Source organism: Platalea leucorodia (assembly GCF_965183815.1).
Source record: "Platalea leucorodia genome assembly, chromosome: 2".
Taxonomy (NCBI): domain Eukaryota; kingdom Metazoa; phylum Chordata; class Aves; order Pelecaniformes; family Threskiornithidae; genus Platalea; species Platalea leucorodia.
Window position 1 is genome coordinate 102,414,610 of NC_138824.1, and position 25,832 is coordinate 102,440,441.

General features: G+C 42.5%; 1 protein-coding gene across 1 annotated transcript; it reads left to right on the forward strand.

Annotated features, from left to right (window-relative positions):
• Positions 1-18,924: 18,924 nt before the first annotated feature.
• LOC309604561 (claudin-8-like) lies at positions 18,925-19,599 on the forward strand (the record flags this gene model as incomplete). Its single annotated transcript, XM_082337970.1, has 1 exon — positions 18,925-19,599. The coding sequence occupies one exon, from the start codon at positions 18,925-18,927 to the stop codon at positions 19,597-19,599; it is 675 nt and encodes a 224-aa protein (XP_082194096.1).
• Positions 19,600-25,832: the final 6,233 nt, after the last annotated feature.

Genomic DNA, 25,832 nt, shown 5'->3' on the forward strand with positions numbered 1-25,832 from the left:
TTGGCTGATTTGATCCCTGAGACTGCAGCAGGGTTTAACAATCTTTTTGACTTGCTTTATTTTAGACAATGGGTGGTAATCAACCAGAGAGCACATTCAGCACACTTTTCCTGCTTTTGTGTGGGCTCCAGGTCACCACTAAAACAGTTATTAGGCTTGGAGTTGTTTTTAACTTCCCAGCATATGTACACACACCTTTATTCCACCCTGCAGCTGCTCCTAGCAAGACAGCCTCTCCTGGCAGCTTTTCTAAGCAGCGTTTGACAAAAATTGGTCCATATAGCCTGGGCCCGTGCACCACCCTGTGCTGCTCCAGAGGGAGGAATTTTTCTTCTTACGGCTTCAGCCTTTATAGCCTAAAACAGAATCTGCTGCTGTGTTGAGTGCTGATTTTCTCTGTCCCACTACAACCTTTGGCGGATGCTGATGGGGTAGACATAAGTCGATGCCTTTGGCTAGGCTTTGGTTAAGATCCCTTTGGAGGGAGAAGGTTTTCCAGGAAGATGGGGAAGGGAGCCTCTCTGCTGTCTCCAGTGCTGCTGGTCCCGCAGGTATAGGAAGGATGAAGCTGGAGAAGGGACCATCCCACCTCTCCCCTGCCCCCAAGGGCTGCGTAAGCTTCAGTCACCCAGGACCTTCAGCCTGGTGATGTCAGGGGAGTGGGCTGGGAGGCTGTTTTCAAAGGGGCTGTTCTTCCCTGCCATCCCTCTGTCTAGCTGCTGACTTTTATGCAAAGTTGGTGTGAAATGATGACAGGACAGAACTGACACGTAGTTGGCACAGATAGCTATGAGTGCTCAAAATGCAAAGCACTGGAAGACAAATCCTGAAATAATGGATAGTTTGTTGTCGGTATCAATTCATCAAAACAAGCTTTATTAAAAAATCACAGTACTGATCAGAACATCAGTGATTATGTACCTAATTTTCCTTTATGTTATGCTAACCCTACATCAGTACAATTTCAGTGATTTCACTGAAGCAAATCTAGCAATAGCTGGCATGATGCAGTGCCATAGTCAGGCATCAACCATCCATGAGAGCCTGCGTTAAAATTTGTGGCATACACAGATGGGAATTAGCCTCAAATTCTTGAGCTACCTTTCACTTAGAGATCTTTTGGTCAGGTTATACCCCAGGGCTGAAATCCAGGGATTCCTCAGTACTTACCTTAGCTTTGTAAGTGATCCTTTCCAACCTTTGGCTGAGCTGAAAAAGTTTTTCTCAAGTCAAGTCTATATGAAAGACAAAGTGTAATAAGTGATAATTAAAAAAATTACATATAGTAAGCACACAAAATAATACGGTGTCAATGGCAATAAGAGGTGACATTGTGGGTTCTGAGGGCAGGAGTTCCCAGTGCAGCTCTTTCATGGCCCAGGCGGGAATTTCTCCTTCCATGTGCTGAACCTCTATGCAAAACAAACTGGGGAGTGGGTGATGCTGTCCAAAGCAGCAGAGAGAGGATAAATAGTGCATTGGGAAATTAGGAGGACAGCCACAGTTGTAACCAGGAGACAGCTGGATTCCCAAGAGCTAAGAGCCTATAAGCCGGTTCCCTGAGGAACCAAGCTGGGAAAAGCCAAAACAAATAAAGCAAGCAGCATGCCTCTTTTGAGACAGACTTTGGGAGTCTTCTTTTCTGGGAAAGGATGGCTTCCAGAGAGCTTTCCCAAAGCAACAGCCTTTACACTCATGGCTTCAGCCCAATGCACCATGGGGAATGACAGGGCAACACAGCAGCCAGGACTGCAGGGAGCGACACAGGGAAATTTGAGGCCATTTTGTAGGGAAAAGAGAGCAAGGCCACCAGTGAGCAAAGGGAAGGATTCCTGGAGGCAGGCTTTCCTGCAAGGGCTGGCTTCAGGAAGAGCAATGCCATGGGGTTGACTAACTTTGCCTTTTCCGTACTAGAGGATGGTGTGAGGTTTCATCATATACATGACGGATTGGGATTATGCTCCTGCCCTGAACTGGTATGTGACTGTGTGCTTTAAGTATACACTGGTAAAAATAACCATGTTATTAAATCGAAAGAAGAGATGTTAAGTCCTGCAAGCCACATTTGACAAGATGAATATGAGCTTATTAAAACAGACATGCAGTGTTACTATTTCTGAGGCTTTTATATTCATTTTTCATACAAGAAGGGAAAACACAGGCAACTGTTACCTGAGTTTGCCAAGATATTACATATTTTTAAAAAAGCAACCACAAAAGTCTTAAGAATGTGACACACCATCTCACCTTAAGCGTACTCAATGCTTGCTTCTACATTAGCTGCATGTTTGTGCTTCTCTCCAGGAGTGCAACACTTCAGCAGTCCAAAGACACCCTAGAACAACAATGGCAGCTTTCATTGCACTTAAAAAAAAATTTGATGATATTATCACCTGAACTCAGGTGCTCACTGTTTCACTTTGATCCAGGACATAATTAGATATCCTACAGCCATTTCTGTCTCCTTTAAAACTTGAGTTATAACCACATCACTGCTAACTCAGCAGGGCTCAAATCTGTGGAACTTTCAGCTAATTAAACCCCGCAGTCTGCATTGGTTGGAAGCAAACATCCTGTGTGGGTTTGTTTGGGTGTTTAACAAGAGGAAAATTAATAAATATCCAGGCTGAATTCATTAGAGCAGATTTTTTTTCTCTCTCAGCTATGCCTGACCCTGGTGTCTTCATTTGCTATCTGGGTTTAGGAAACTTCAGGCAGCAATGATGTGAGGGTGGCTAAGTGGGAGGAGGTTTCTGTTATAATTATGAAGCCAGTAAACCTGAGGCCAAGTTCCTGGAAACATAAGCCCGAGAACTCACCACTCACTGTAAATATTTTGCACAGCTTTTGCAGATAATTCGGAACAGTAATTGCCATCTCTACTCAAATAGAAATGTGATTAAAGCACTAGGGCACATCCCCATTTTTCACTTAGCTAGCAAAAGTGATGGCAGCAGTGGCTCATCAGTGGCCTGGGCTTCAGCGTGAGCTCCCAAACTGAATCTGAGGTCCCTGCTGAGCCACATGTCCCATACTAAAGTCCATGCTTGCATTCTGTTGTTATGTATGGCAGCCAGGATGACCGCAGCATGGCTTTCCCTTCATGCTCTACAGTTGCAGCTTTGTGGCAGTGGAGCTATATTCTGAGTCCAGCTTTTTTGTATAGCATCATAAGGCCAGAGTAAATACATAGTTGCTAAAGAAAAAGGTTTTTTTATGCTTATATTTATTTATCCCACTCCCTGCTCTGAAATACGTGAGGAAAAGAAAGTCCGGTTTGGTATGCAGGCTCTCTTGGCAATGGCCTTACAGCAGAGAAGGGCCACCACAAGAACCAGGATTCTGCTTCTGCTCTATAAGGCACAGTGGTGAATTACCTCCAATGTTCGGACTCAGCTCTGAAAAGGAGTTCCTTGTCCACCAGAAGAAACTCAAGTGGCAACAGAAAATATGAAGTCTTGATTGTCTTATGAGGAATTTATGATTGAATGCACATTTTGTGGTATTTCGGGATAATGAGAATTAATACTCATCAACAATCGTAAATGAGAATATGTAACCAAAAAAAAGTGTGTTTGAGATCTGTAATGATAATCTTCTTTCACAGCTGCTTTTGTAAGGGGGGAATAATTTAGCAACACTATAGCTGATGCTGACTTTCTAGTTTGTGGTGAAATTATAAAGCAAATGTTTCCTCCAAAGAACCCCAGAGCTGTTTATGGGAGTTAGAGGCACACTCCTGAGACAGCAGGCTGGAATCTGATGCGTTGCAATATTGTAAATTGGTAATTTCACTGCGGTGCCTTCAGCATGCCTTCATGCTATGGAAAATATCATTATAAGAAAAAAATTATGTGACTTGTCTTTAACTTGTAGGAAAATGAATTCATGCGAAAATGTCCATATCTTTTTTTCCCCCACATATAACGTTAGATCCTATGTGCTTATTTACCCACAGAAATACTTACATTTTTTCCTACTCCTAACGGGAAATTTCTGCAGAAAGAAAATCCTTAAATGTGAAAAGGCCAGAGGCTGATACAAGCTAAATAAAAGAAGATTAAGATCAAATGCAAAAACATAGTGTAAAAAGATAAGAGACAACATAATTTCAGAATAAAATATTTAGATAAGGATTATTTGGGACACTGCAGAGGAGGGAAGAGAAGGGATTAGAACTAAAGAGGTGTGCTTTTTGTCAGACTGAATTCTCCCCCATATTTCTCATTCCCCTTCATCCATCTATATCACATTTGTTTGTTTAGTCTCCTTATAGCTACACACAGTGTCTGTCACTTAGTAAAAGGACAGTGCTGCAGAAGGCACCATCGCAAAGAATTCTCAGCTGGGTTGTTTTTCACAAGAACAGTCATGATTGTACACTCCTTTCCTATAGAGGGCAAATTCTGGTTTAACAACACGTTTCATACATTTATTGTAGAAATACAAAAACAAGAGAGATGAGAGTTTGCCGTCAGCAGGCAGCTTTTTAACATGGCCATTACCTATTGCATCTTTAATTTCTGGATATAAGCCAAGACTATTGATTTTGCCTAAGGTTTTTGGTCAAAAGGTACATAATTTTTTTTTTAACTGCTCAGGAAAGTGGTTTTAGGGGTAGGACTTTTTTTAATAATTGGAATGGAATTTGTTAGTCAGTGTTGCCAGAAGAAGTAATCTTATTGTTGTTATTTGGTAGTAAATTGCTATAATATTTGAGAAGTAACATTTCAAGGCATAGGAATTGTTACTTGTAAGACACTAATCTGATGTTCCAACTTCAAAGCTAATAGTAATTTTTACAGCTGCAGTATAACATCTTCTAAGAGCCCAGCAAGAGCCCTGATACAAGATTTATTTTGTATTAAATGGTTGTGTAGGTATAGTACACATGAGTGTAGTTATTAGAGGTTTTAGACCCAGTCAACTAGAATAAATTCAAAAAACCTGACACAAAAATCTTGTTTAAACTATGAGGCATAAGTACACAGTGTAGTTCAGTGCGTGTAGAGTGGACCCTCAAAGTATTTGCTCATGTTTTAAGTCAATCTTTCCCAAAGACACAGTGTCTGAACCTGGTAACTGAGTTACCAGATTTTTTTACCAGGTTAATTATTTGTGCTGGCAAAGCAGTTCATTGCCATGGCCAGTAGCAGTTTTCTTAATTGGACCCTTAACCCCTGCAAGGTCCCAAGCCCCATCAGCTCAGCCAAGCGAGCGCAGCCCTGAGCTGGTCGCCCTCGAGCACACCTGCGTGCCACACACCCTGGCACAGGGCAGCTCCTGGCTGCGGGTTAAGGAGTCAGTGGGGAAGCCGGGGGGGAACTGCCCGCACAGTTTTTGCTGCCTGGACATTCACAGAGAGAGCACTGGATATTTTGTCTGGAGGACAGTTCTTGGCAGAGCTGGTGGTGGCCATCAGCAGGGTGGTGGGAACAGCCAAACGCCCTGTGGTGACTCCACCAAGTGCCAGGTCCCAGAGCTGGAGGGAGCTGCTGGGCTCCTTGCCCATGCCTGGAGGCAGCAGGAGCAGGAGTGCTCACTCTCCAGGGCTTTTCTCATGGCTCTGTCCTTCATCTCATCCTATCCCTTTCTTGGCAGGAGAGTCTCAGCTCCATCCTCACAGGCTTGAGCGAGCCCCTTTTCTCTCGGTACGGGAAGCCCAGGCTGCAGCAGGATGCCAGGAACAGCTGTAAGTGACTGCATGAGCCCTTCCGAGCTCTCGTAGAGCAAAGGCAAAAGGTTAGCTTAAATCGCTGCTGCAGGCAGTCTCCTATCTTTGGGATTGTAAGGGAACGCTATTCTGTCTTAGATAAAAGTAGAGACTTATCTCTTTTCAAGGTTGACTTCTCTAAATGATCCAGCATACACATCCTGAAGCTGCTGGGTGCCTTGCAACAGTCAGAATAGGGGAGGTATTCCAAATCTGGAGACATTTCAGCACATAGTTGCTAAGACTTTTTTCCCTTTTCTCCCAAAAACTGAAGAAATGGAAACAAAAAAACCCAGCCCACAATGGATTCCACTAATGCTTTTGTGTGGAAAGGCAGGAATCAAGTGATGCCTCTGATCCTGCCCTGAATGGTTTGGGTTGCTCAACGCTTGCCCTGTTGTATGCCTTATTCAAAACCAACTTGACTGTTACTGAAGTGCACGTCCCAGTGGATTACGCTGCACATTTGCGGGCTGACTTGTGTGCAGACTTCTTGGCCCATTAGTTTTCTTAAGAGATGCTAGCTGTTGTCTCCAGACGTGCGCACTCCTGCTCTTTATGTACGCTCCCCATGCGCCGGGTCCATAAGGAGGGAGCTCAGCAGCCACTAACTCTGGTTTACAGGCACCGTGGAGCATGTCGAACCTGAATTAGCAGAAACTTTTTAAGAGTAGCGTGGCCCTGCTCCCTACCCCCGTGTACAGGCTTGAAAGTCTGTTTCACCAACATGTTCAGAGACCAGACAGCCAGTAAGCAATTTTTATATCCTAATGGCTTCTAAATTGCTGATGATTTAACGGGAAGGGAAAATGAGCTGGAAATGCTGACAGTGCAGGTACGTATTTCAGGAAAGCACAGAAGAAAAGAGACTTTTCAGTCCTTGAAAAGGAGGATAACCACGACGTAACAGAACACTGAAATTTTGAGGCGTGAACCACATACATAATTTTCTGATGGCTGGGCAGCTGTAACTGCATCAGTGGCTTTTTGTCACTGAACAGATATAACCATACTCTACTTAGCAACCTACATCTGATGAGTATCGTGAAGCCTAATTAATAATTGTAATGTGCTTACCAGCTGACAAGGGCTGTTGACAAGTACTAGGTATTGTCATGCTTAATTGAGGGGTACCTGATGTTATAGCCATGAACTGGAAGGTGCTCAGATACTATTGAGGTGAGAACTGTGTGAAGCAGCTGGACAGATTGCTATCAATAAATATTGCTGAACTGCACAATTAGGGGACTGTTTATGCCTATAATCTCTATTTTTCTCTTTTGATATTGATTAGAAGGAGTGACCTGTTACTGACTGAGGCCTTACACAGCTCCCTTGCCCTACATGTTTCCAAGGGCAGACTTAAGAAATTGAGTACAAGAAATATCATGTTAATTAAACCCTGCAGTACTGTATGGGCTGTTCATTTTTAGTTGTCAGCAGATATGATCATAGAATCATAGAATCATAAAATCGTTAAAGTTGGAAAAGACCCTGAAGATCATCAAGTCCAACCGTTAACCTATTACTGCCAAGTCCACCACTAAACGGTGTCCTCGAGCACCACGTCTACCCTTCTTTTAAATACCTCCAGGGATGGAGACTCAACCCCTTCCCTGGGCAGCCTGGTCCAGTGCCTGACTGCCCTTTCCTTGAAGAAGTTTTTCCTAATATCCAACCTAAACTTCCCCTGGCGCAGCTTGAGGCCATAATGATGGGGTGCATGTCCTGAAGCATGTGCATAGCCTGCAGAGTGACAGACCACGTGGAGATAATTTCATGTGCTCAGCAGAGGAAGCAGCCGAGTCACAACAGAAATCAGCTCACCTGGAGCTGCTGGGACACCCAATGTAATTTGGAGCTCCGTTGGCTCTGTGCTGTGCTATGGTGTGTAGTGGAGATATATTCTAACACCAGACCTTGGGTGATAATCTAAGGACTCACCCTTGTATCCCTGGCTGGGAGGGGAGAGAAACAGCAGCTGATGGAGAGGTAGTGAATCCAGGCAGGACAGAGGCAGGAGCACTCCTGGGACAGCAACTGATGGATTCAGAAATCCTTCACCTGCATCTCCTGGGACATTGGTTGATATATGTCCACTCTATCAAAATTATATTGGTCAGGGGTCTATTCAATCCTTGCCTCTCTGTGTTGGTGTGAGCACCAGAATATCACTGTTTTGGGGCTGAAATAGCTCCCGTGGGCACTGTAATGCTGCAGCTGCACCTGGCCATCACCAACATCTACTTATGGTGCTCCTCTCCAGCAGGGATGTGGTGGGAGAGCACTTGATGCATATGTCATGGTGGCTTTTCTCTTCATCTGGAAGCATAGACACATGAAGCATCTGCTTGGATGGCTCTTGGTATGGATTCAGCATCTATGTTGGAGAAAGCTCCTGCTTGCTCTGGCATTGTGCTGGAGGCACAACCCTGCTGTCCCTGGACATTCAAGCACAGGAGTCCAGGGGGCTGGAGAAGATGCAATGCCTCTCTGCTCCCTGTGTGCTCCTGGGTGATAATGCTGGCATGCTCTTCCCAGGTGGGACCAAGACATCCTCACATGTCACTGTCACACTTGTTTCCATGGAGCTCCACAGCAGCCAGGCAAGTTGTGCAAGGACAAAAAATGGTTGAGCCTGTTCTCTGGTCAGAACTTGAGAGGCTCTTGTTTTAGTTTCTTTGGAACTAGAGACTGCTTGCATTAAAATAGGGCAAGGGGAGTTTTGCATATGTCTTCAATAGGGGTGGGAGCAGGACCCCATATGGCACTTGGTATTGGGGAAATTTTGTAATAACTGGTCAGTAACACAGTATTGATACTTTAATTGAAACTCTATGGCCTATTTTCACGTGGGCTATTGCAGAGATAGACTGGACATCTATATATTTTCAAAGCATTTATTTTTAATTGACTTTTTTCCTCTTTTTGGCTTTATACTTAGTTGAAATACTCAGAATAATACTGAAGAAAGAATACTCTGTGACTGCAGATGGCTCTGGGTGGCTGAAACCAGGTGAAGGCTCAGTCTGCAACTTCTCCATTTTCCTGTGCTAGGGGCAGGGCATAGATTAATGCTGCTTTTTTTTGCTTCTGCTTATAACCCAGGAGATGCATACACCTACTGGAGGCTCAGAATTAGATAAATGATCCATAGTTTCAGGCCTAAGGCAGTTGCTTTCTCTGTCAGGGCTGCTGTGGCACTGTGTTACTGCTTTCCTTTTCCTTTCGCAGACATAACCAAGAGACTGCAACTCCTACAGCCTGCCTTTCTAAAGGAAAAAACATGGGTGTGTATGTGTGAGAAGGGGGGAAAGCACTGTGTGTGGCAAGTTGCTTACCTCTTTGAAAAAAGGATGAGTATCTTTGGGAAATAGATGGAGAAATATATTTTTTTAAAATTACTTTCCTTTTAAAAAGTTTATTTTTTTGTTTTTCCTGGGAATTTTCATATAACATTCAATTCAATGATATTTTTCTCAGTGTGCAGAGAGAAAAGTTTTGGCTTTTTAAACAGACCCCATGGAGAAAAATGGTGGCTTTATATTTAACAACTTCTTTTTTAACTTACTTTCGCTGGTGAGACTTCTAAATTAAATATTTAGAATTTCTGTCATTGTTTAAATATTTCATTTGGAAATTTCATCTGATTATGAATTACATTGACAGAAAAGAACATTTGCTGCAGCATATGTTGTTGTTAAAAGCCAAACCCTGCTTGGATTGAAAAATATTGTCCTTGAAAAAATTGCACTCGGCTCTTCTCGCATTCCATGTGTGCATCCCAATCTTGCACTCCGGCAGAACAGATCACGAAGCCGAACAAAGAAACACTGGAGAAAATTGAACATTTTCCCAATGAGGATAAATTTAACTTATCAGAGGAGGTGCAGTGTCGTAGCACTGATAATACTTCAGGATGATTGCTGTATCTCTGAAAAGTAGTTTTGTTCAGTACTTTCATGAAAGTAAGAGTGCATTGTGCCAGCTGAACATGTGCCATCTGATGGTTTACATTTTAATAGACCAAATTCAAATGTGAGTTTGCTGGCATAAGCTTTTAGCACAAAACTGGGAGAAGGTGGTGATCTAAAAGACACAGTTGGGAAGGGTGCAAACAAATATAAAAACCATCACCAAATGTGCAGATGTGTTCTGCATTGCTAAGTGCTGTTCATAGCTACTCTGTAATGTCACAGGTCTGACTCACACCAAGAGGAAACAGAGACAAACTTGGGCAGAGACTCTCACCTCAGGCAGAGCGTCCTTTCCACCTTGGTGCACAGAGAGCAGCCGGATCAGGGAATGTGGGAGATGGGAAGCTCTCAACATCGAGCAGTCAATATGCATATGCGCAATATGGGGGCAACAGCTGTATATTGAAGGGTGAGTGAGCTGAATGACAGTTTGGGTATGTACCTGCAGTTTTCTCAGAAAGAGAAAAGGGTTTGGACGGGTAAAAATGGAAATCCAAGGTGCTGCGGCTGCCAAGGAGCCAGGGCTTGTAAGCAGTCCCCAAGAGGGGAGCTGCCTGGAAGCCAATAATTTCCCACTGTGGTTCAAGTGAAAAAACTAACAACCCAGCACACTTCAGCCTCCCCAGGATGCTTGGATTTTTGTTTGTTTGTTTGGTTTTGTTGTTGTTGTTTTTGTTGTTGTTGGTTTTGTTTTGTTTTTGTTTGTTTTTTTCTTTTATGCCTTTTGGTGAGCAAAAAATTTGGCTTTGAATATGGCGACCACTTTGGATAAGATAGGTTTCAGAAAATTTTTTTGTATGTTTGGTTAAATACTATGAATACTACTGAAATGTCAAGAAAGTTCTTCCTTTTTCTTGCCTCCACTCATCTGTTTCAGCTAGAGCTTATTTCATTCATTTAGTCATGTAGGTATTTCACGGTAAATTTGTAAAGATTTATTGTGCGGCACCCCTACTAATTTAATAGGATATTGATCTGTGAATAACATTGCAGCTGGAACACTTTGCCTTGATCTTGAAAAGTTTTGGCATTATAAGTGGGCTGGTGTTGCTATCACTCCACGAGTGGATCTCCAACAGGATTCAGGAGGGGTCTGCCATGGGAAAACCTGGTCTGGCTAAAGGAGAAAATATTGAAATCCCCCTTTATATGGTATTTTGATCCTTCCTCCAGTTTTTAAAGGCTTCCTGGTTATATGCACCTGCTTTAGGTGCCTTTTTCTAGAGCACCGCTGACAGTTACGATGTTTACAAGGAGAAAGCTTTGCTTCCTTTGAACTTTGGAAAGTGCCTTTGGGGGGTTGCACGCACATATAAAAAGTATTTAGAGTACAAGTCTAAGTTTGTTCCCCTAGGCCAGCACTCAAAACAACCCCAGCTGTGCTCTCATAAAAGTACCTAAGGCTGGATTCCTGAGCTGGACTATTTTCTGACCGTGTTGTGGCCACTTAAAAGACAGCAAACGGTTGCTGCCCTTTTATTTTTGCAGGTGATGAGTTCCCGTGTGTGGAAACAGCAGCTCCTTCTTTCCTGCCCCTGGAACGTGGGACTCTGACCAGGGTAGGCAGTGAGTGAAAAACGTTTGCAAGCAGCCGTTGCCTCCATCATCTCTCTCATCCCAGAGTTCAGGGTGATTTATAAGATGTGGCTAGTGAAAGATTGCAACTAGCACACACTTCATAGCAGTGGACTCCGTGCTCTGCAATGTTATTGCAGGCTCAAGGGGCTTTATCTGTAAAACAGCTTGTATATTTATGTCATCTCTCCTACCATCAAAAACGCACGTGGAGGCTGAATAGGGAAGGACTTACTAACACTAGAGCACTGCCTGGTGTTTGGGTGGGTTTAACTCATGAGAAGAGGTAAGGTTTGGATACGAGTCGATACTGCTGCATCCGAGGCCGAAGAGAGCTCAAGCACAGCTGCTGAGAGAAGCAGCAACGCCAGCAGTGCTGGGCTGTGCTTCGAAAGATTTGTGGGAGTACTCCAAAATCCTGCCAGCTGCCGGCTTCTGGCACAAAACGTGTATCACATTACAGCAGTTGCCATGCAAAGACCACAACTCTAGAGCTTCTTTTGGCCTGCTTGAGGATACTGATTGTGTTACTGATTTGCCTGTTGTTTTTCCAGAAATCATGTGATGATCTGGTTTGGAAGACGTTCTTTTGCTCATCCACAAAAATCCATTAGTGCCAAAGCGAGGTAAGCTATTGCAGAGGCGAAAGCATGTTAGAAAACTTCTGGGATACAAGTCTGGATTTTTTCTATCAAGAACGAAAAAGGAAAGTCAAGAAAAAGAGCGGAGAAGCCTATCCAGAAGACAGAAAACCAGAAGCATGAAATACATGCTGTTTGTATTTGTGTAAGGTCTTGACACCGCAGCGTTACCTCTAAAGCATGGATGTGCTGATCCTGTGGGTTGCAGATTAACTGCTGTTCTAAAGAAACAACGCTCTCCCTTCGGTCTTGTTCTGACTTCACACAGCGTATATTTTGCATTTGTGGGTTTGCTTGTCTGAGTCCCCCTTTGATTCCCTCCCCTTAGGTTACTACAAATAACTGCAAGTTTACTGTTATGCCTCAAAAATGCCAGACTGTTTCTACAATATATACGTTATCACCACAGTGATTTTATTACACCAAAAATTTAAACATGATTAATTAAAATGAAAACAATCCTTATCTCCTCTGAACATTTCCTCTGCAAAACTCTTAATATAGGTTCTAGGCAAGTAGGTAAAACTGAAGTTTTTCTCTCATTTCCACCTGTGAAATCCTGCCACAGTCATCCAGGCATCTGGGGTATAACAGAAGACAAGCACCGGCCAGTTGTTTTTACCTTTAATGAAGTATCATGTCACACTTGTGAAAGTCTTATGATTCAGGATGGGCAGCCCTTCACAGCAAGAATGTTAGGAATGCTAAAAATAAAAGCCTGGGGAGCTTTTAGAAAAGAAAATTAAATGTAATATGGTGATGCTTCAACTGGGTTGGAGCAGAAATGTCACAAATGATAGGTTTTGTCTGGAGAAGTAAAACTTTTAATCAAACCAACTTAGGCAACATTTCATTTCAAAGAAGGTCTGGCATCTGTAAATTGTAGGCTAATTGCAAGAGATGCTAGAGAATGCTACTGAGGCAGCCAGGGGTAAACTGGGATTTAAATTTTCTTTCAAACACATCAATCATGGAACTTTTTCTAAAACAATGAAGAAATATATTCATCTCAGACCTTCATATTTGTAATCACGTCTCTTTCTGCGTGAAGAAAAAAGTGACTTTATCCAAAATACTTCATGTTCCTACTCATTTCACAGCAGAGCGGCGATGGGTTTCAGTGAGCGTAAGCTAGGTATCTGAAGTCAGCTTGCCTGTATGATCCTTTCTAGGTTCTCCCTCTAGGAAGAACCCTGGGACAGAGGTTCCTGGGCACCAAGTACTAGAGTCTGGGGCCAGAAATGTCCTATGGCCTCCTCAGGGTGAATTTCCTGGTGCAGAATGATCCCCTGACATCTGCCTGTGAACTCTATCTAGTCCAAGTGGATAGTTTTCCATCCCTTCCTTTAGCATAGCATTGTCTGCTATTAATTCTTACAAAGATTCAGCAACATAATAGGTCAGTTCTTTGTTCAGGTAACCAGCTCTTCATGAGGTTTCAGCTTTCTCTAAAGGTGTACGGAGGCAGGTAGCGTAGGAAGTTGTTGCCTCTGACGCTCTTTAGCCACTGGGTATCTTCAGAAATCCTATTTTTGAACTGTGTGTCCCTGTTCCAAGTTAGGCAAATTTTCTGCATTAAAACTTCACACAAAACAAACAAGTTAAAAGCAGGGAAACTGAAATTTCTGCACCTCATGTTAATCCAGGGGGAACATCATCACATTGTCATGGATTTTATATATGGGATTTAAAGCGTGGGGAGCAAGAGAAGCAAATATGCAAAGTTATTTGGGATATTAGGCAAAAAGATTTTCTGCAATGCTGTTACATTACTAGCCAAGGATTGCTATTTTTTGCACTTCTGTCATCGTCCCTTTTGCCATCTAGATGAAGGTCTTTTGCTAGTGGTAAGTGATGGAGAGAGAAAGTACAGGAGTAAAAGTTACCTCAACTGAAAAGAAGTGGCTCTTCAGTGAAGCTGATTATGAACGTATGTTACTCTTTCTGTTTGCACTAGGTATGTTGAACTGGCTTTTCATGTTCTGCTGCATTAGGTAAAAGATCTTCAAGAAAAATAAATGCCAGGCTATGGTATACCTGGGGTGAGCCATAGAGCAGTGCATATCCACTGACACAGTAATAATAGCCTTCCAAGAAAGAAAATGCTGAACAACTTGTCTGACATCAACACTCCTCTGTTTTTCCATAAGAGCATCAATAATCAGGATTCTTTTCAATGTGCTGCTGATGCAGGGTGAGATTTTTGGAGGTGTTGAGCAACCACTTCTTCCCCCTCTTCCCACCTCCCCCTCAGCATCAGTGATTGCTGTTAGCAGTTTACAACTCTGGCATTAAAAAATGCTATATGCTCATGAAGAGGAAGGACATTATGCTTAAAACATGTTTTCCTGGTGTATGTTATTGCAAAACATCTTTAGTGGCTGAAAATGGGTCATGACAGGGACGTGGGGGCTGGACTGCCCTGGTGGGGAGCAGTGGGTTCCCAGAGAAACTGTGAGAAATGGTGCTATGTGGCAGCTGAGCTAATCACAGGGTCATCTCCTCACTTTACCTCCTCCCCAAACTGCAAGCAGCATTCAGAAGAAAAGACATGTAAGAAGGGTGAGAAATCCCTTCTTGCTCTCACACAAGGGCATTCATTGGAGAAAGGTGCTACCAAAGTGTCTAAGAGACAGGGAAGCAAAAAGTCTTGACCGTGGGGTCCTGTTTGAAGCTAACAGACAGACCAGCCAAACCCAGTCCTGAAATGTTACGTATTTTCTGCTCAGGCAGTGCTGTAGTTGCTTCAGGTCCACATTATTCACCAAGAATACAGAACAACGGGTGCCTGCAGCTGACTTACTCACCCACTCTGGAGAGGAGAAAGGGGAGGAGGGCAGAGCTGGGAACACTGAGCAAGAAAATACACAGGTCATAGAGAAAAGCTTGACACTGATTTTAAGGATATTAATTCCTCAATATAGTGGGAAAAGAAAAGAAAAAAAGAAAAGAAGAGAAAAGAAGAGAAAAAGAGAAGAGAAGAGAAGAGAAGAGAAGAGAAGAGAAGAGAAGAGAAGAGAAAAGAAGAGAAGAGAAGAGAAAAGAAAAGAAAAGAAAAGAAAAGAAAAGAAAAGAAAAGAAAAGAAAAGAAAAGAAAAGAAAAGAAAAGAAAAGAAAAGAAAAGAAAAGAAAAGAAAAGAAAAGAAAAGAAAAGAAAAGAAAAGAAAAGAAAAGAAAAGGAAAGAAAAGGAAAGAAAAGGAAAGAAAAGGAAAGAAAAGGAAAGAGAAGAAAAGAGAAGAAAAAAGAAAAGAGAAGGAAAGAGAAGGAAAGAGAAGAGAAGAGAAGAGAAGAGAAGAGAAGAGAAGAGAAGAGAAGAGAAGAGAAGAGAAGAAAAGAAAAGAAAAGAAAAGAAAAGAAAAGAAAAGAAAAGAAAAGAAAAGAAGAGAAAAGAAAAGAAAAATGGTTAAATTATGTATGTGCATATTTGTTTTATAACATAGTAATAGGATCTTGTGGCCAACAGTGAAATATGATTAGCTAGTCACAGGTATTTCTGATATTTCCCTGTAATGAAATGGCATGTTTGAATACAGAGAAGAACGAATAATGAGATTCTTGACTTGTCCCCTTCCTCTGTTTTAATTGTAAACAAGCAGATGCAATCCATAACGCTAAATAAGATTTCCCCGCATTTCCTTCTGAAAATGGTTTTAAGCAAGATAAGGCACTAAAATTTAATCCTTCTAAGAATGTGCAAATACTGAATCCTTGATGCAGACACAATCTTACCATGAATTTATATGGGAGCTTTAATGGTTTTGTAAATTAATCAATAACGTGGTTAAATTATATTTGCTCAGCTAATTATTTTCCATGTCCTGTAAATTAGAACTTCAGTAGTCTCTAAGAAAAATCAGTCCTGCTCCTTGTATCACACTTGTGTTTACTTACTGATATGCTATTAAAGTGCTTGTTTATTTGTTCTGTTATAGGCTGGTATAGGCTGGTAGGTTTTTCGTTGCTGTTTGAGTGGCAACCATGGGGCTGCAAAGTCATGCAATGATAATTACATTATTATATATTTAATATGCCAAATCCATTTTAGCAGAGAAATACTGTGCATTTATAGCTTCTCTTCAAAATCGTCCTTGTCACACCCTTGGGGGAAGAGGATTTAACCACCCTTCTCCCCCAAGAAATCTTCAGGACTTTTTTTGATGACTGAAATGGACCTTGATTGGATTCTTAGCCTCATGACTTTGAAGGGCACAGCTTCAAGCATGCGTTGGATTAGATGACATTCAGAGGCTCCTCTAACCTGAATTATTTCGTGATTCTACGGATCCAGTCATCCAAGTTTTCCCCACTCGGTTTTCCCGAAGTCCTGTACCCAGACCCCCATCACTTACGAGGCTGTATGACAGGACTAGTTTGCAGCACGAATTGTGATTTTGGTTACAAGATCCAGACTCTCTCATGCTATAGCAGTCTATACAGTTCCTACATCAATACGCTAAGAGTTAGTGTGGCCTCTCCAAGTTAATGCATTGGGAATGTATACATTCTGCCCAACAGAATCAAGTCACCCTTTATTGCTGGCCAGAAAATGACACCCTTCACAGGAGACCAGGGGTTGCAGCAGGAGGAGAGCTATTACCCCCCCCCAGCGCCCTTGCACCTCACCTTTGGGAGGAGGGCACTGCCCACCCCGCTGTGCACGCAGGCCAGCAGAGGCACGGAGCACAGCAGGGCGCTGGGGCACGGGGCTGCAGCGTGTAAAGCCCAGGGGCAGTCAAAAATGACACGGGCCTTCAGCTGACACGGCAGTCATGGTCGCTAACTCAGGAGGCTACAGGGCCCCTCCCTTGCCTTGCTCACAGACATGGCAAAAGGGGCTCGAACTGCCAGGGGAGGCCGACTGATGGCAAGCAGAAGCCAAAACTGCAAGTACAAATGTATGGCAGGAGCAATGCAGAGCAAGCAGTGTAGTTGCAGTGGGATCAGACACCGCTGAGCACCACAGCAGTAGAAGCAACCCCCAAAAAAACAGATTCCTGCTTGGCTTCTCATCCCTTAAAATACTTTTGGAGCTGCCATCAGACTAACCGCACTTTTCAGGGCAAGGCACTCAGTGCCTTTGGATTAGGAAAAGCATGCAGACAGCAGGTTTGATTTCAGAGATATAAACAAAACTAAAAGGGCATAACGGAAAGTTGCCTGGCCACAAATCAGGGCTCAAGGGACCAGAAACCGAAGGAGATGTTACCTGCCTTCATCCTTTTAGCATGTCTTTATGAGCAGCAGCCTGCTGCAGAGGTTGGAAAAGCAGGTTGAAAACCAAACTGAATATGGAAAGATTTGTAGAGTGCTTCTTACTTTCCCTTGCCTCCTAACCATAGTTTTATGCACACACACACACAGAAACACACTTAGGGAGCATAAAATACTACATGTAAGTGGGACTTTTATCTCTTCTCTATCTTTGATATGCCAACAAGCTGGCATATTTAGCACTGCACTGCTCTATTTTTTTGCATTTACTTTCTGTTTTTGAAGATATATAAATGGCAAGAAAAGAAATAGAGGCAAGAAAGTTCAAATGAATAGCAGGAGACTAGTATTTCAATATCCAGTTAATTATATCCTAAATTGATCTTTTACAGTGTAACAAATTAGTTCTTGTCTTAACATATGGTGTACTACTTTATAACAAAAATTTATAAACAAAAAATCCTAGTTTATGTCTATTTTTTTATCATCTTCCATGCTAAGGCACATGCAGAGATCAGGCTGAATGAAATGCATACATTTGTAGTTATATGAATTTGTAAAAAGAACCCACTGCTACATGCCTGTTGGTTTGTTTTTTTTTTTTTTTTTTCCCCCTAGATTTTTGACTGTGGTTTCTGTTGCTCTGACTTTCCCAAATTTCTTCACCTGACATTTTCTGGGATTGTCTCCTGATCACATCACAAAAAAACTCTTGAATGAACAGTTCGCCTGCTCTCCATAATTATTATTTTTTTTTTAATTAAAATGATGTTTTTCTAAAGTATTTGTTTGTACATGGAAAGCTCTAAAAGGTCTTTACTTGGAGAGCCAATGCTTTCCATTGCACTAGACTCCATCATAGGGTAATTGCCAGGTTCGCTTTTGCACAGGAATACAATTTGCTACATAGCTTAAGTCACCATTCTGGAGACCTGACTGTGCAGTCATTTAAGCATGTGGACATCTCCAGAAGCCTGCCTGTCCCCAATACACTCAGTAGAGCAACAGAAATGTATAAAGCTATATATGTATACAGGTATTAACAGGATTGAGGTCTCTTATTGTTCCCTCTACCTCTTAAATGGTCTTTTGCAGCTTTGATTATCCTCTGTACAACTGTTTCAGGTTTAGAGTTACTTTATCTTTATCCTTTCGATTTGCTTTGTTCCTTGATCCTGTCACTGCAGTACTCTCCTTCAAGCTTCAGAACAAAAGTACTTTTGGGAGCAGAGGCCCTGTGGCAGGGAGCGGGGCTCTGCTTTCCTCCTGGCAATTTGCCACTGAGCCGAGCCAAGGCAGAATATTCTTGCTTGCTTGATGCAACAGCTTCAGTAACTGCACCAGTGCACACTTAAGCCTCCCTACCGAGACCAGTCCATTTCCTTAGCACAGGCAAACCTGTAGACAATAGCTAGAGTTAAGGGAGGGCTTGCTTTTTTTTTTTCCCCTCTCCAAATAAGCAACTTCAATGCAAAGCATTTTCCTTAGAAGGTACGTTTAGCCTAAGTGGCTCTTGCTGGTTTACACACACCCCGTCCTTTCTCTTGCTTTGGAAAGTTGTTCCACTTGATTGCTCAGTTTGCCTCTTTGAGTCAGTGGTGGCAGGGGAATTATAAAGGTGATGAAGGGGCAGGCAAGTCCCAGGTAGTGCGTGCCAGATTTAAGCTGATTTAAAGTTGTGCAGACCGACTCTGAAACTTTCTTTGCACAAGGGACACCGACTTTCAGAAAAAGCTCATTTTTTTGCCAACAGTGTGCGCCTGGCTCAGGGAACCTGCTGAGGTGTACTCACCTTTCAAAGGCAACATGGTCGGTGGTGCTTTGCAGATTGCTGGGCTGCTCGTTGGTGGCATTGGCATGATTGGGACGTTCGCTGTCACGGGGATGCCTCAGTGGAGGGTGTCTGCCTTCATCGAGAACAACATCATCGTGTTTGAGACCATTTGGGAAGGCCTGTGGATGCACTGCATCAGGCAAGCCAACATCAGGATGCAGTGCAAGGTCTACGACTCCGTGCTGGCCCTCTCACCGGACTTGCAGGCATCCAGAGGGCTGATGTGTGCTGGCTCGGTGCTCTCCTTCCTCGCTTTCATGGTTGCCATTATTGGGATGAAGTGTACACGGTGCGGGCAGAGCAGCTGGCAAGCCAAGGGCTATATTATTCTGACAGCTGGGATCCTCTTCATCCTCTCGGGTGCTGTCGAGCTCATTCCAGTCTGCTGGGTTGCCAACACCATCATCAGCGACTTCTACAACCCCATGGTCAACGTTGCACAGAAAAGGGAGCTTGGAGAAGCCCTCTACCTGGGCTGGGTAGCTGCCTTCTTCCTCATTGCTGCCGGAGCCATATTCTGTTGCTTTTGCCGCTGTTGTGAGAAAACCAGAAGCTACGGATACTCCGCACCAACCTACTACCCCACTCACAGCCAGCATTTGCACAGGAAGACTGAAAGCTCATACTCCAAAAGTCAGTACGTCTAGGTGCCTCCTGCCTTTTCCTATTTTTGAAGCATTCAGTCTGTCTGGATGGATTTCAGCTGCTGCACAAAAGGGCAGCTAGGAAGATGCTTTTGCCTTCTGCTCTGTAACTGCTGCTGTTGGGGCTGCGTTTTGGAGCTGCAGTTACCCCCAGTGGGCTCTGCTGTGGCTAATGCTGCGGCATGGACAATTTTAATGCATGGAAAGGTGAACGTTTAATATTATTTTAATAGTAACTTAGAATAGCTTTTGGGTTATGTGGCTTTGCTTTGGGTTGCATTTTATGTGTAAAACAGTAATAAAAGGCTTAAAGTTCCACTGTGATATGAAATTCTGGCCTATTGCAAAGAAGAGGGGAGTGAAGCAGCTGGTTGTTTTTTTTTGTTTGTTTTTGTTTTTTTTTTCCTGCCCAGGAAAGAGGGGATAACAGTGAAAAAGGACAAGACAATAATGGTTTAAAAGAAAAGCATTCACTAAGGGATTGATTTACTGTTGGTTTAATGGAAGGTTGCATGAAGAATTTATTCAGCAGAGGAAGGTAAGCTGAAGTATATGAAAATTATCCCTTATTTCAGAGAATAAGCATAGCTCTATATTCATCCTAAATATCATCTTTTTGGTGAAAGTTAATATTTCTTTTGTAATCCATATAGGTCAAACTCATTCACATCCTTCTTTTTAGAAGCAGCAGTATTCCCTTGCAAACTCCTTGTGGTTTACAACTTTTTTGCAATATTGCACAGACCACAAATACTGCTGCAGGTCTCTGTGATACATATATTTTTAAATAAGGGTCTTTTGTACAATCAGGCCAATATTTTTGCTGAGACCCACTCACACCAGCATAGTTTATAGGCATAAAGAGCATAAACAGTGATAGTATTTTCTCTCAGTTCACATTAAAACAAACTGAACAATATTTTTAATAATAAGATCATGCACCCATGATAAACAACAATGTAAAGGAACCAATTCTACTGAAAACTAAATAGTTCCATACAAATTAATTTAATAAATGACCCAAATTAATCAACAGTAGTAATATTTTAATAGAATTTTGTAACCAATGAATAAGGTGTAACTCCTGAGCCACAGAAATCAATGGAATTTTGCCTTTAACTGAACTGGGAATACTATTCAATTTGTGGTGTTTAGTGGAGAACAACATTCTTTTTCTAGAGTTTGATTGACTGTTTTAAATATTTTATAGAAAGTTTATTATGTGATCTGTAGTTCTCCAGTAAATTCCTTGGACTATTATTACTTGAAAGTTTGGAAACAAATTCTTCACTTCATAAGATGCAACTCTGAACAAGCTAGAAGAAATCAAAATCTGCTCCAGAACTCTCTTCACAGTGTTTGTAAGATACATAGTAAGATGTGCTTGATTATGTAATTTTAGTGTTCCTCCTTATTTTTAAGCAAATTATTTCTACATATGTATATGTGTAATGTGCCTGACCTTTCTGTAATATGGCTGTGTGTGGGTGTATTTCCTTTGTATTCCTTCATTCATGTTTATATGCCAGTCCAGTCTGTTTTTTGAGGGGACGAAAGTGGAGGAGAAAAGCTGTTGTTAGCAGCACTGTCTGAATACCCTACACAGCACTCATAGCTAGAACACCAGGGCTTGTAACGATGTCTACAATTAAGTCATCTGCCTAGTTCATCACTCTAAAACGTAGGTACATGATCTTACTCGGAAAACTACATGTATATGTACCGGTGCACTGTAGTTATCTCTGCTGTCAAAACACAGAGTGACTCATACAGTATTCATCTACAGGTCTGAGGGAAGCCTCAGCAAAAAGTGAGGTAAGCATGACATCTCTCTAAAAGCCCTGTCTACATTGAACACTACTGCTACATGGGATGGTATTATCTGTTCCTGGTAAAGCACACACTGATCTAGTTGTACAAACAAAAGAAGATACAAGAAGACTATAAGAAGACTTCCAAAACTATCCACAGGACTAGCAGGAACACAAGTCCAATGGACTGTGGGTGGGACCCTGAAGTTTTTGAAAATCTCCCCTAGAGATCCTATATATGCTGCAAACATTTTACTTTATTATAACATATACGTATTCCCCCTTAAGTGCCTCCCATGCACATCTAGCCATTTCCTTTAATTGTATCTCACCCGTATACTGTATCTTCAAGAGAACTGAAATGAAAGCTTCCATTTTAAACAGAGCTGGCCTCCCCTGGGTTTGTGCATTAAATAAACCCTGAGTAGTCTGAGCAGAGGGTCCCATCTAAGGGCATATATCCAAGCACAAAACAACTGCCTGAAGCAATAAACTTTCAAATATTGTATCCTGTAATTTAGAGCTCATTTTCGTGCTTACAGACAAGAGAAATTATTTGGGAAATAAGCAGTGTTGCCTCCATAAATGAAACCAAAGGTGTGCAGCTTGTTCCCATTTGCTGTGCACTTTGGGCGCTTATATGCATTCCTGCAACGTAAAATGGATGTGGAGATTTTCCAGGTCCACCTAGTGCCCTTTGTGCTGTGTAAACGAATGCACAACTTGCAGGTCAGAGGAGAGTAATGCTCGTTTAACTCAGATGTGTGAAGGTTCAAGATTTCAATCACTGCTCCATGATTGAGCAACTGGACTTTCATTTATAATGAGCCTCTTCTGAAATTCTCGCACTGCTGCTACAGCTGTTGTGGAGGTCTAGAGGGTAGAGCTGCCACCTTCATTACTAGGCACTGCTCACATTAGAGCTCGACAGCAAGGTGGTAAACACATGGGTGGCAGCAGAGCCGCAGTTTCAGGAGCTGTTTTGTGCAGGCAAGGCAGAGCTGTAACAGAGCCTCAGTGTACATGAGCTCCTGTTTTGCAATTTTATATGAGAATGAATCATCTGACACAAGAGGTTGTCACACATCTGCAAATCCAGTCAGGTCAGCTGCATGTAATGGATTTGTCTGTCTCTTTAAGGGGCAGACCTGAACAGGTGTTGTACTCCCCCATGTTTTTGAATGTACATGGTACCTATATGTGAGAGTTTATCTGTAGGCTGCTTGCTTTCTGTTCAACTCTCAAACATGACTCGTAAAGAATAATAGAAAATGGAGCAGGGAGAGATTAGGAGAGGCCATATCTTGGGCCTCAAAGCCAAGAAGGCTCATTACTGACATATAAGAATGGCCTTACTGTGTCAGCCTGGAGATGTATGGAGATCTGCTGCTGCCACTGTCAGGGGCAGGTGCCTACAGAGCAGCAGGAGACCAGGGCCAGTGGACAGTTGTGCTTGGAGGTACTGTCCCCACTTCCAGCCTCCTGTACTCAGGGTATCTTCGTGCTTAATGAAACAGCAGGCTTGTCTGGGATTTAAGCCCTTCACCAAGGATCATACTCTAACCCCACACAGCAGATAACAGTGGGCTTTCTGAGCATGAGGCATGATGCACAGCTCTCCTTACCTGCTGAGCTGGAAGAAAGGCAGCGATGGGTAACTCTAGGCCTGCAAAAGTCCTGGCCAGTACCTACAGTCCTGACACAGGCATGTCCCCTACCGCAGTTTTGCCTTGCAGAGCAGGGTTGAGCCCCTGAACTGAGGCCCTCAAGTAACCTCTGCCTCCGTTCTGCATTTTGGATGCTTCTAGCCCTTGGACTTTGCCTGCGACTCTACCATGGACCAACCCCTAAGCAGCAAAGCAAGCTGACCCCTTGCTAACCATGCTGCTTCCCCACTCATCCTACTGCCCCATGGAGCTGGTGGCCACAATACTTTCCTGCAAAGTCTGAGCAAGGAACCAACACCTAAGGGATGTAAGCCATTGGCAGTCCTAAATATGTGTTGCTTGAGAAATGAGGAGAAGGCTGAGGCCAGCTTGTTTACCTGGGTACCACCAAGAGTCACAACAGCACCATCAGTTCCTTTCACTAGTGGGAGGCGGCCCATGTAGGGCCAAAGAGAACAAATAGGAGGAGAACACAGCATGAGTGGAGTTCACTCTAGAAAAGGTGATATCTATTAACTACTTCATTGCTCTTCTCAATGAATAAATACGCCAAAATTATTCCTGGGAGGCGTTTGTGCAATAAAAACTTCCAGAGGTGGCTACTCTGCAGTGTCCTTAGCAATCTATCCCAGTACTTAATTATAAATTTCATTAAAAAAGGTTTTCATGAAGCTTAAACTAAATCTCCTCACTGCAGGCTAAGGCTGCTCCATTATTTCTTTTCCCATCAGCAGCAGGCATAGGAAACAGACTATTGCTTTCCTTTAAAGCAGGCAGCCCTTTCCATATTTCAGGACTGTTACTATCTGACCTCTTGAACTTCTCTTGCTTAGCTTAATCATCTCTAAGTCTTTCCTCACTGGCATGGTCGTTAAATTTCTCCCCATACTTGGTTGCCTTCTCTGATTATTTTTGACTGCTCCACCTCTTTCTTTAAGTTTGATGCCCAGAACTGGACAAAGAATCCCAGAGGAAGTCTCACCACTGCTGAGCACACCGAATATACTTATTGCAGGTTATCGTACCATGGGGTAAATGATTCACAGAACCAAGCAAATGCCTTCCTTGAATATGTTAAAGGCATTGCACTTCTATTAGTCCAGGCCTCAAGACCACCAGCTTTCCTGTGCTGTGGGACTTAACCGTTGACAGTACATTGACCAGCTGGGGGTCTAATGCAAATTTCCTTGCTGCAGTTTTGCCTTTATTGCTAGATCCCTGAGGGTAATAAGATGAGACCCCAGAGAAATCCTTGGCTCCAACAGTAGCAGAAATCAATGTCTGGAAATAGGAATATGATAGTTCTCCTCCCAATATATCCTTTTGTTGTTTTACTCACTCGTAGATTCTGCATCCACATTACATTATTTTTACTCTTCTCCATCCCTTCAGTGTCTCTGTTCATTTCCCACTGCTGTGTCAGATGCTTTAATGAGGTCCAAATGGATTAGATTTTCTCAACTTTTATTTTCTAGAAAATGTTACCAAACAAAAACTGCATCTATTTTTGCTAACTCCATGCTGCATTTTATTTAACTTTCCATTTACTTCTAGGTATTTATTCTTTTCTTCATAATGGATTTTAAATCATCTTATACTATTCGATTCTGACTAATAGGTTTCTAGTTGTGCACAGGGTTTTCCACCTCCGCACTCATTCCTTTAGTTTCGCTGTTCTCCAGACATAGAGTATCACTCCCGATTTGACACATATGCTAACAGTCCTTGCTACCAGATTTGGCACTGCACATGCTGAATTTCCTTCAGTGGAAATTACTCTCTTTCTTCAGTTTGTGTTCATAAAGATTTGGAGTTTTTTATCTACCTTGGATACACTATTGTAATTCTGTTATGCTCTTCTATATCCTTGTTGTTACTTAAATTCAAAGAAGAGGAGGGCTAGCTACCTTTCTTAGACTCATACTCACAGCCTACCATGCCTCTTCCCCTGCTGTTCTGTATTATTTGTATGCCCGCAGCACCTTTTTTATTCTATTTTTTGAAAAGCCTATTTTGGATTGACTTTTATTGAGTCTCATTTTTCCCTTACATTTTCTGACCTCTTAGATATGTTTTCTTTGCTGGTTAGTTACCTTTTCTGTTCTTCTACCAAATACCTTCTCTGTGGAGTTATTCATCCAGTTGAGTATCAGCCTTATTCCTACAAGTCTCTCCTTTCCTTCCCCATGGGAATCACATTCCAGACACCCCCTAAGGAATTTTTAAGCCTCATCCACATTCATGTCCCTAAGGTCTTCAGTCTAATTAATAAAGAATAACGTGATCAGGATCAGAGGAGCTGTTCTGCCTCAGTGCTCCAGGTGCTTTCACCTCAATGGCAATGGTCTTCTGCAGAGATACAGATCCTCTCATCTTAATGATCCTTCACATACCATTTTCTGCCTCACAATGTGAGACCTGTTCCAGTCCAACTTAAAAGCATCAGATTTGCTGAGGCCTTTCCCTCCTCCATTTTATACTTCTTTTTAAGTCAGTCTGCACATATCAGACTGTTTTCTACTTTTTTTCCTTTCCCTTCCCTAACTTGCAGCCCCTTAACTCCCAACACATGGTTGGTAGAAATAGCTATTAGACATTCCTCCTTCTTCTGAAGTATTGTACTCCGTGCTAAACTACACATTTCAGATCTGGAATGAAAGCAGCTACTGCTTGATCATGGACAAAGACGTTCGTATTTTGACTGGCTACATAGTATGCTGCAATTAGGAACAGCGCTGGATTGTCCCTGGGGAGAAAC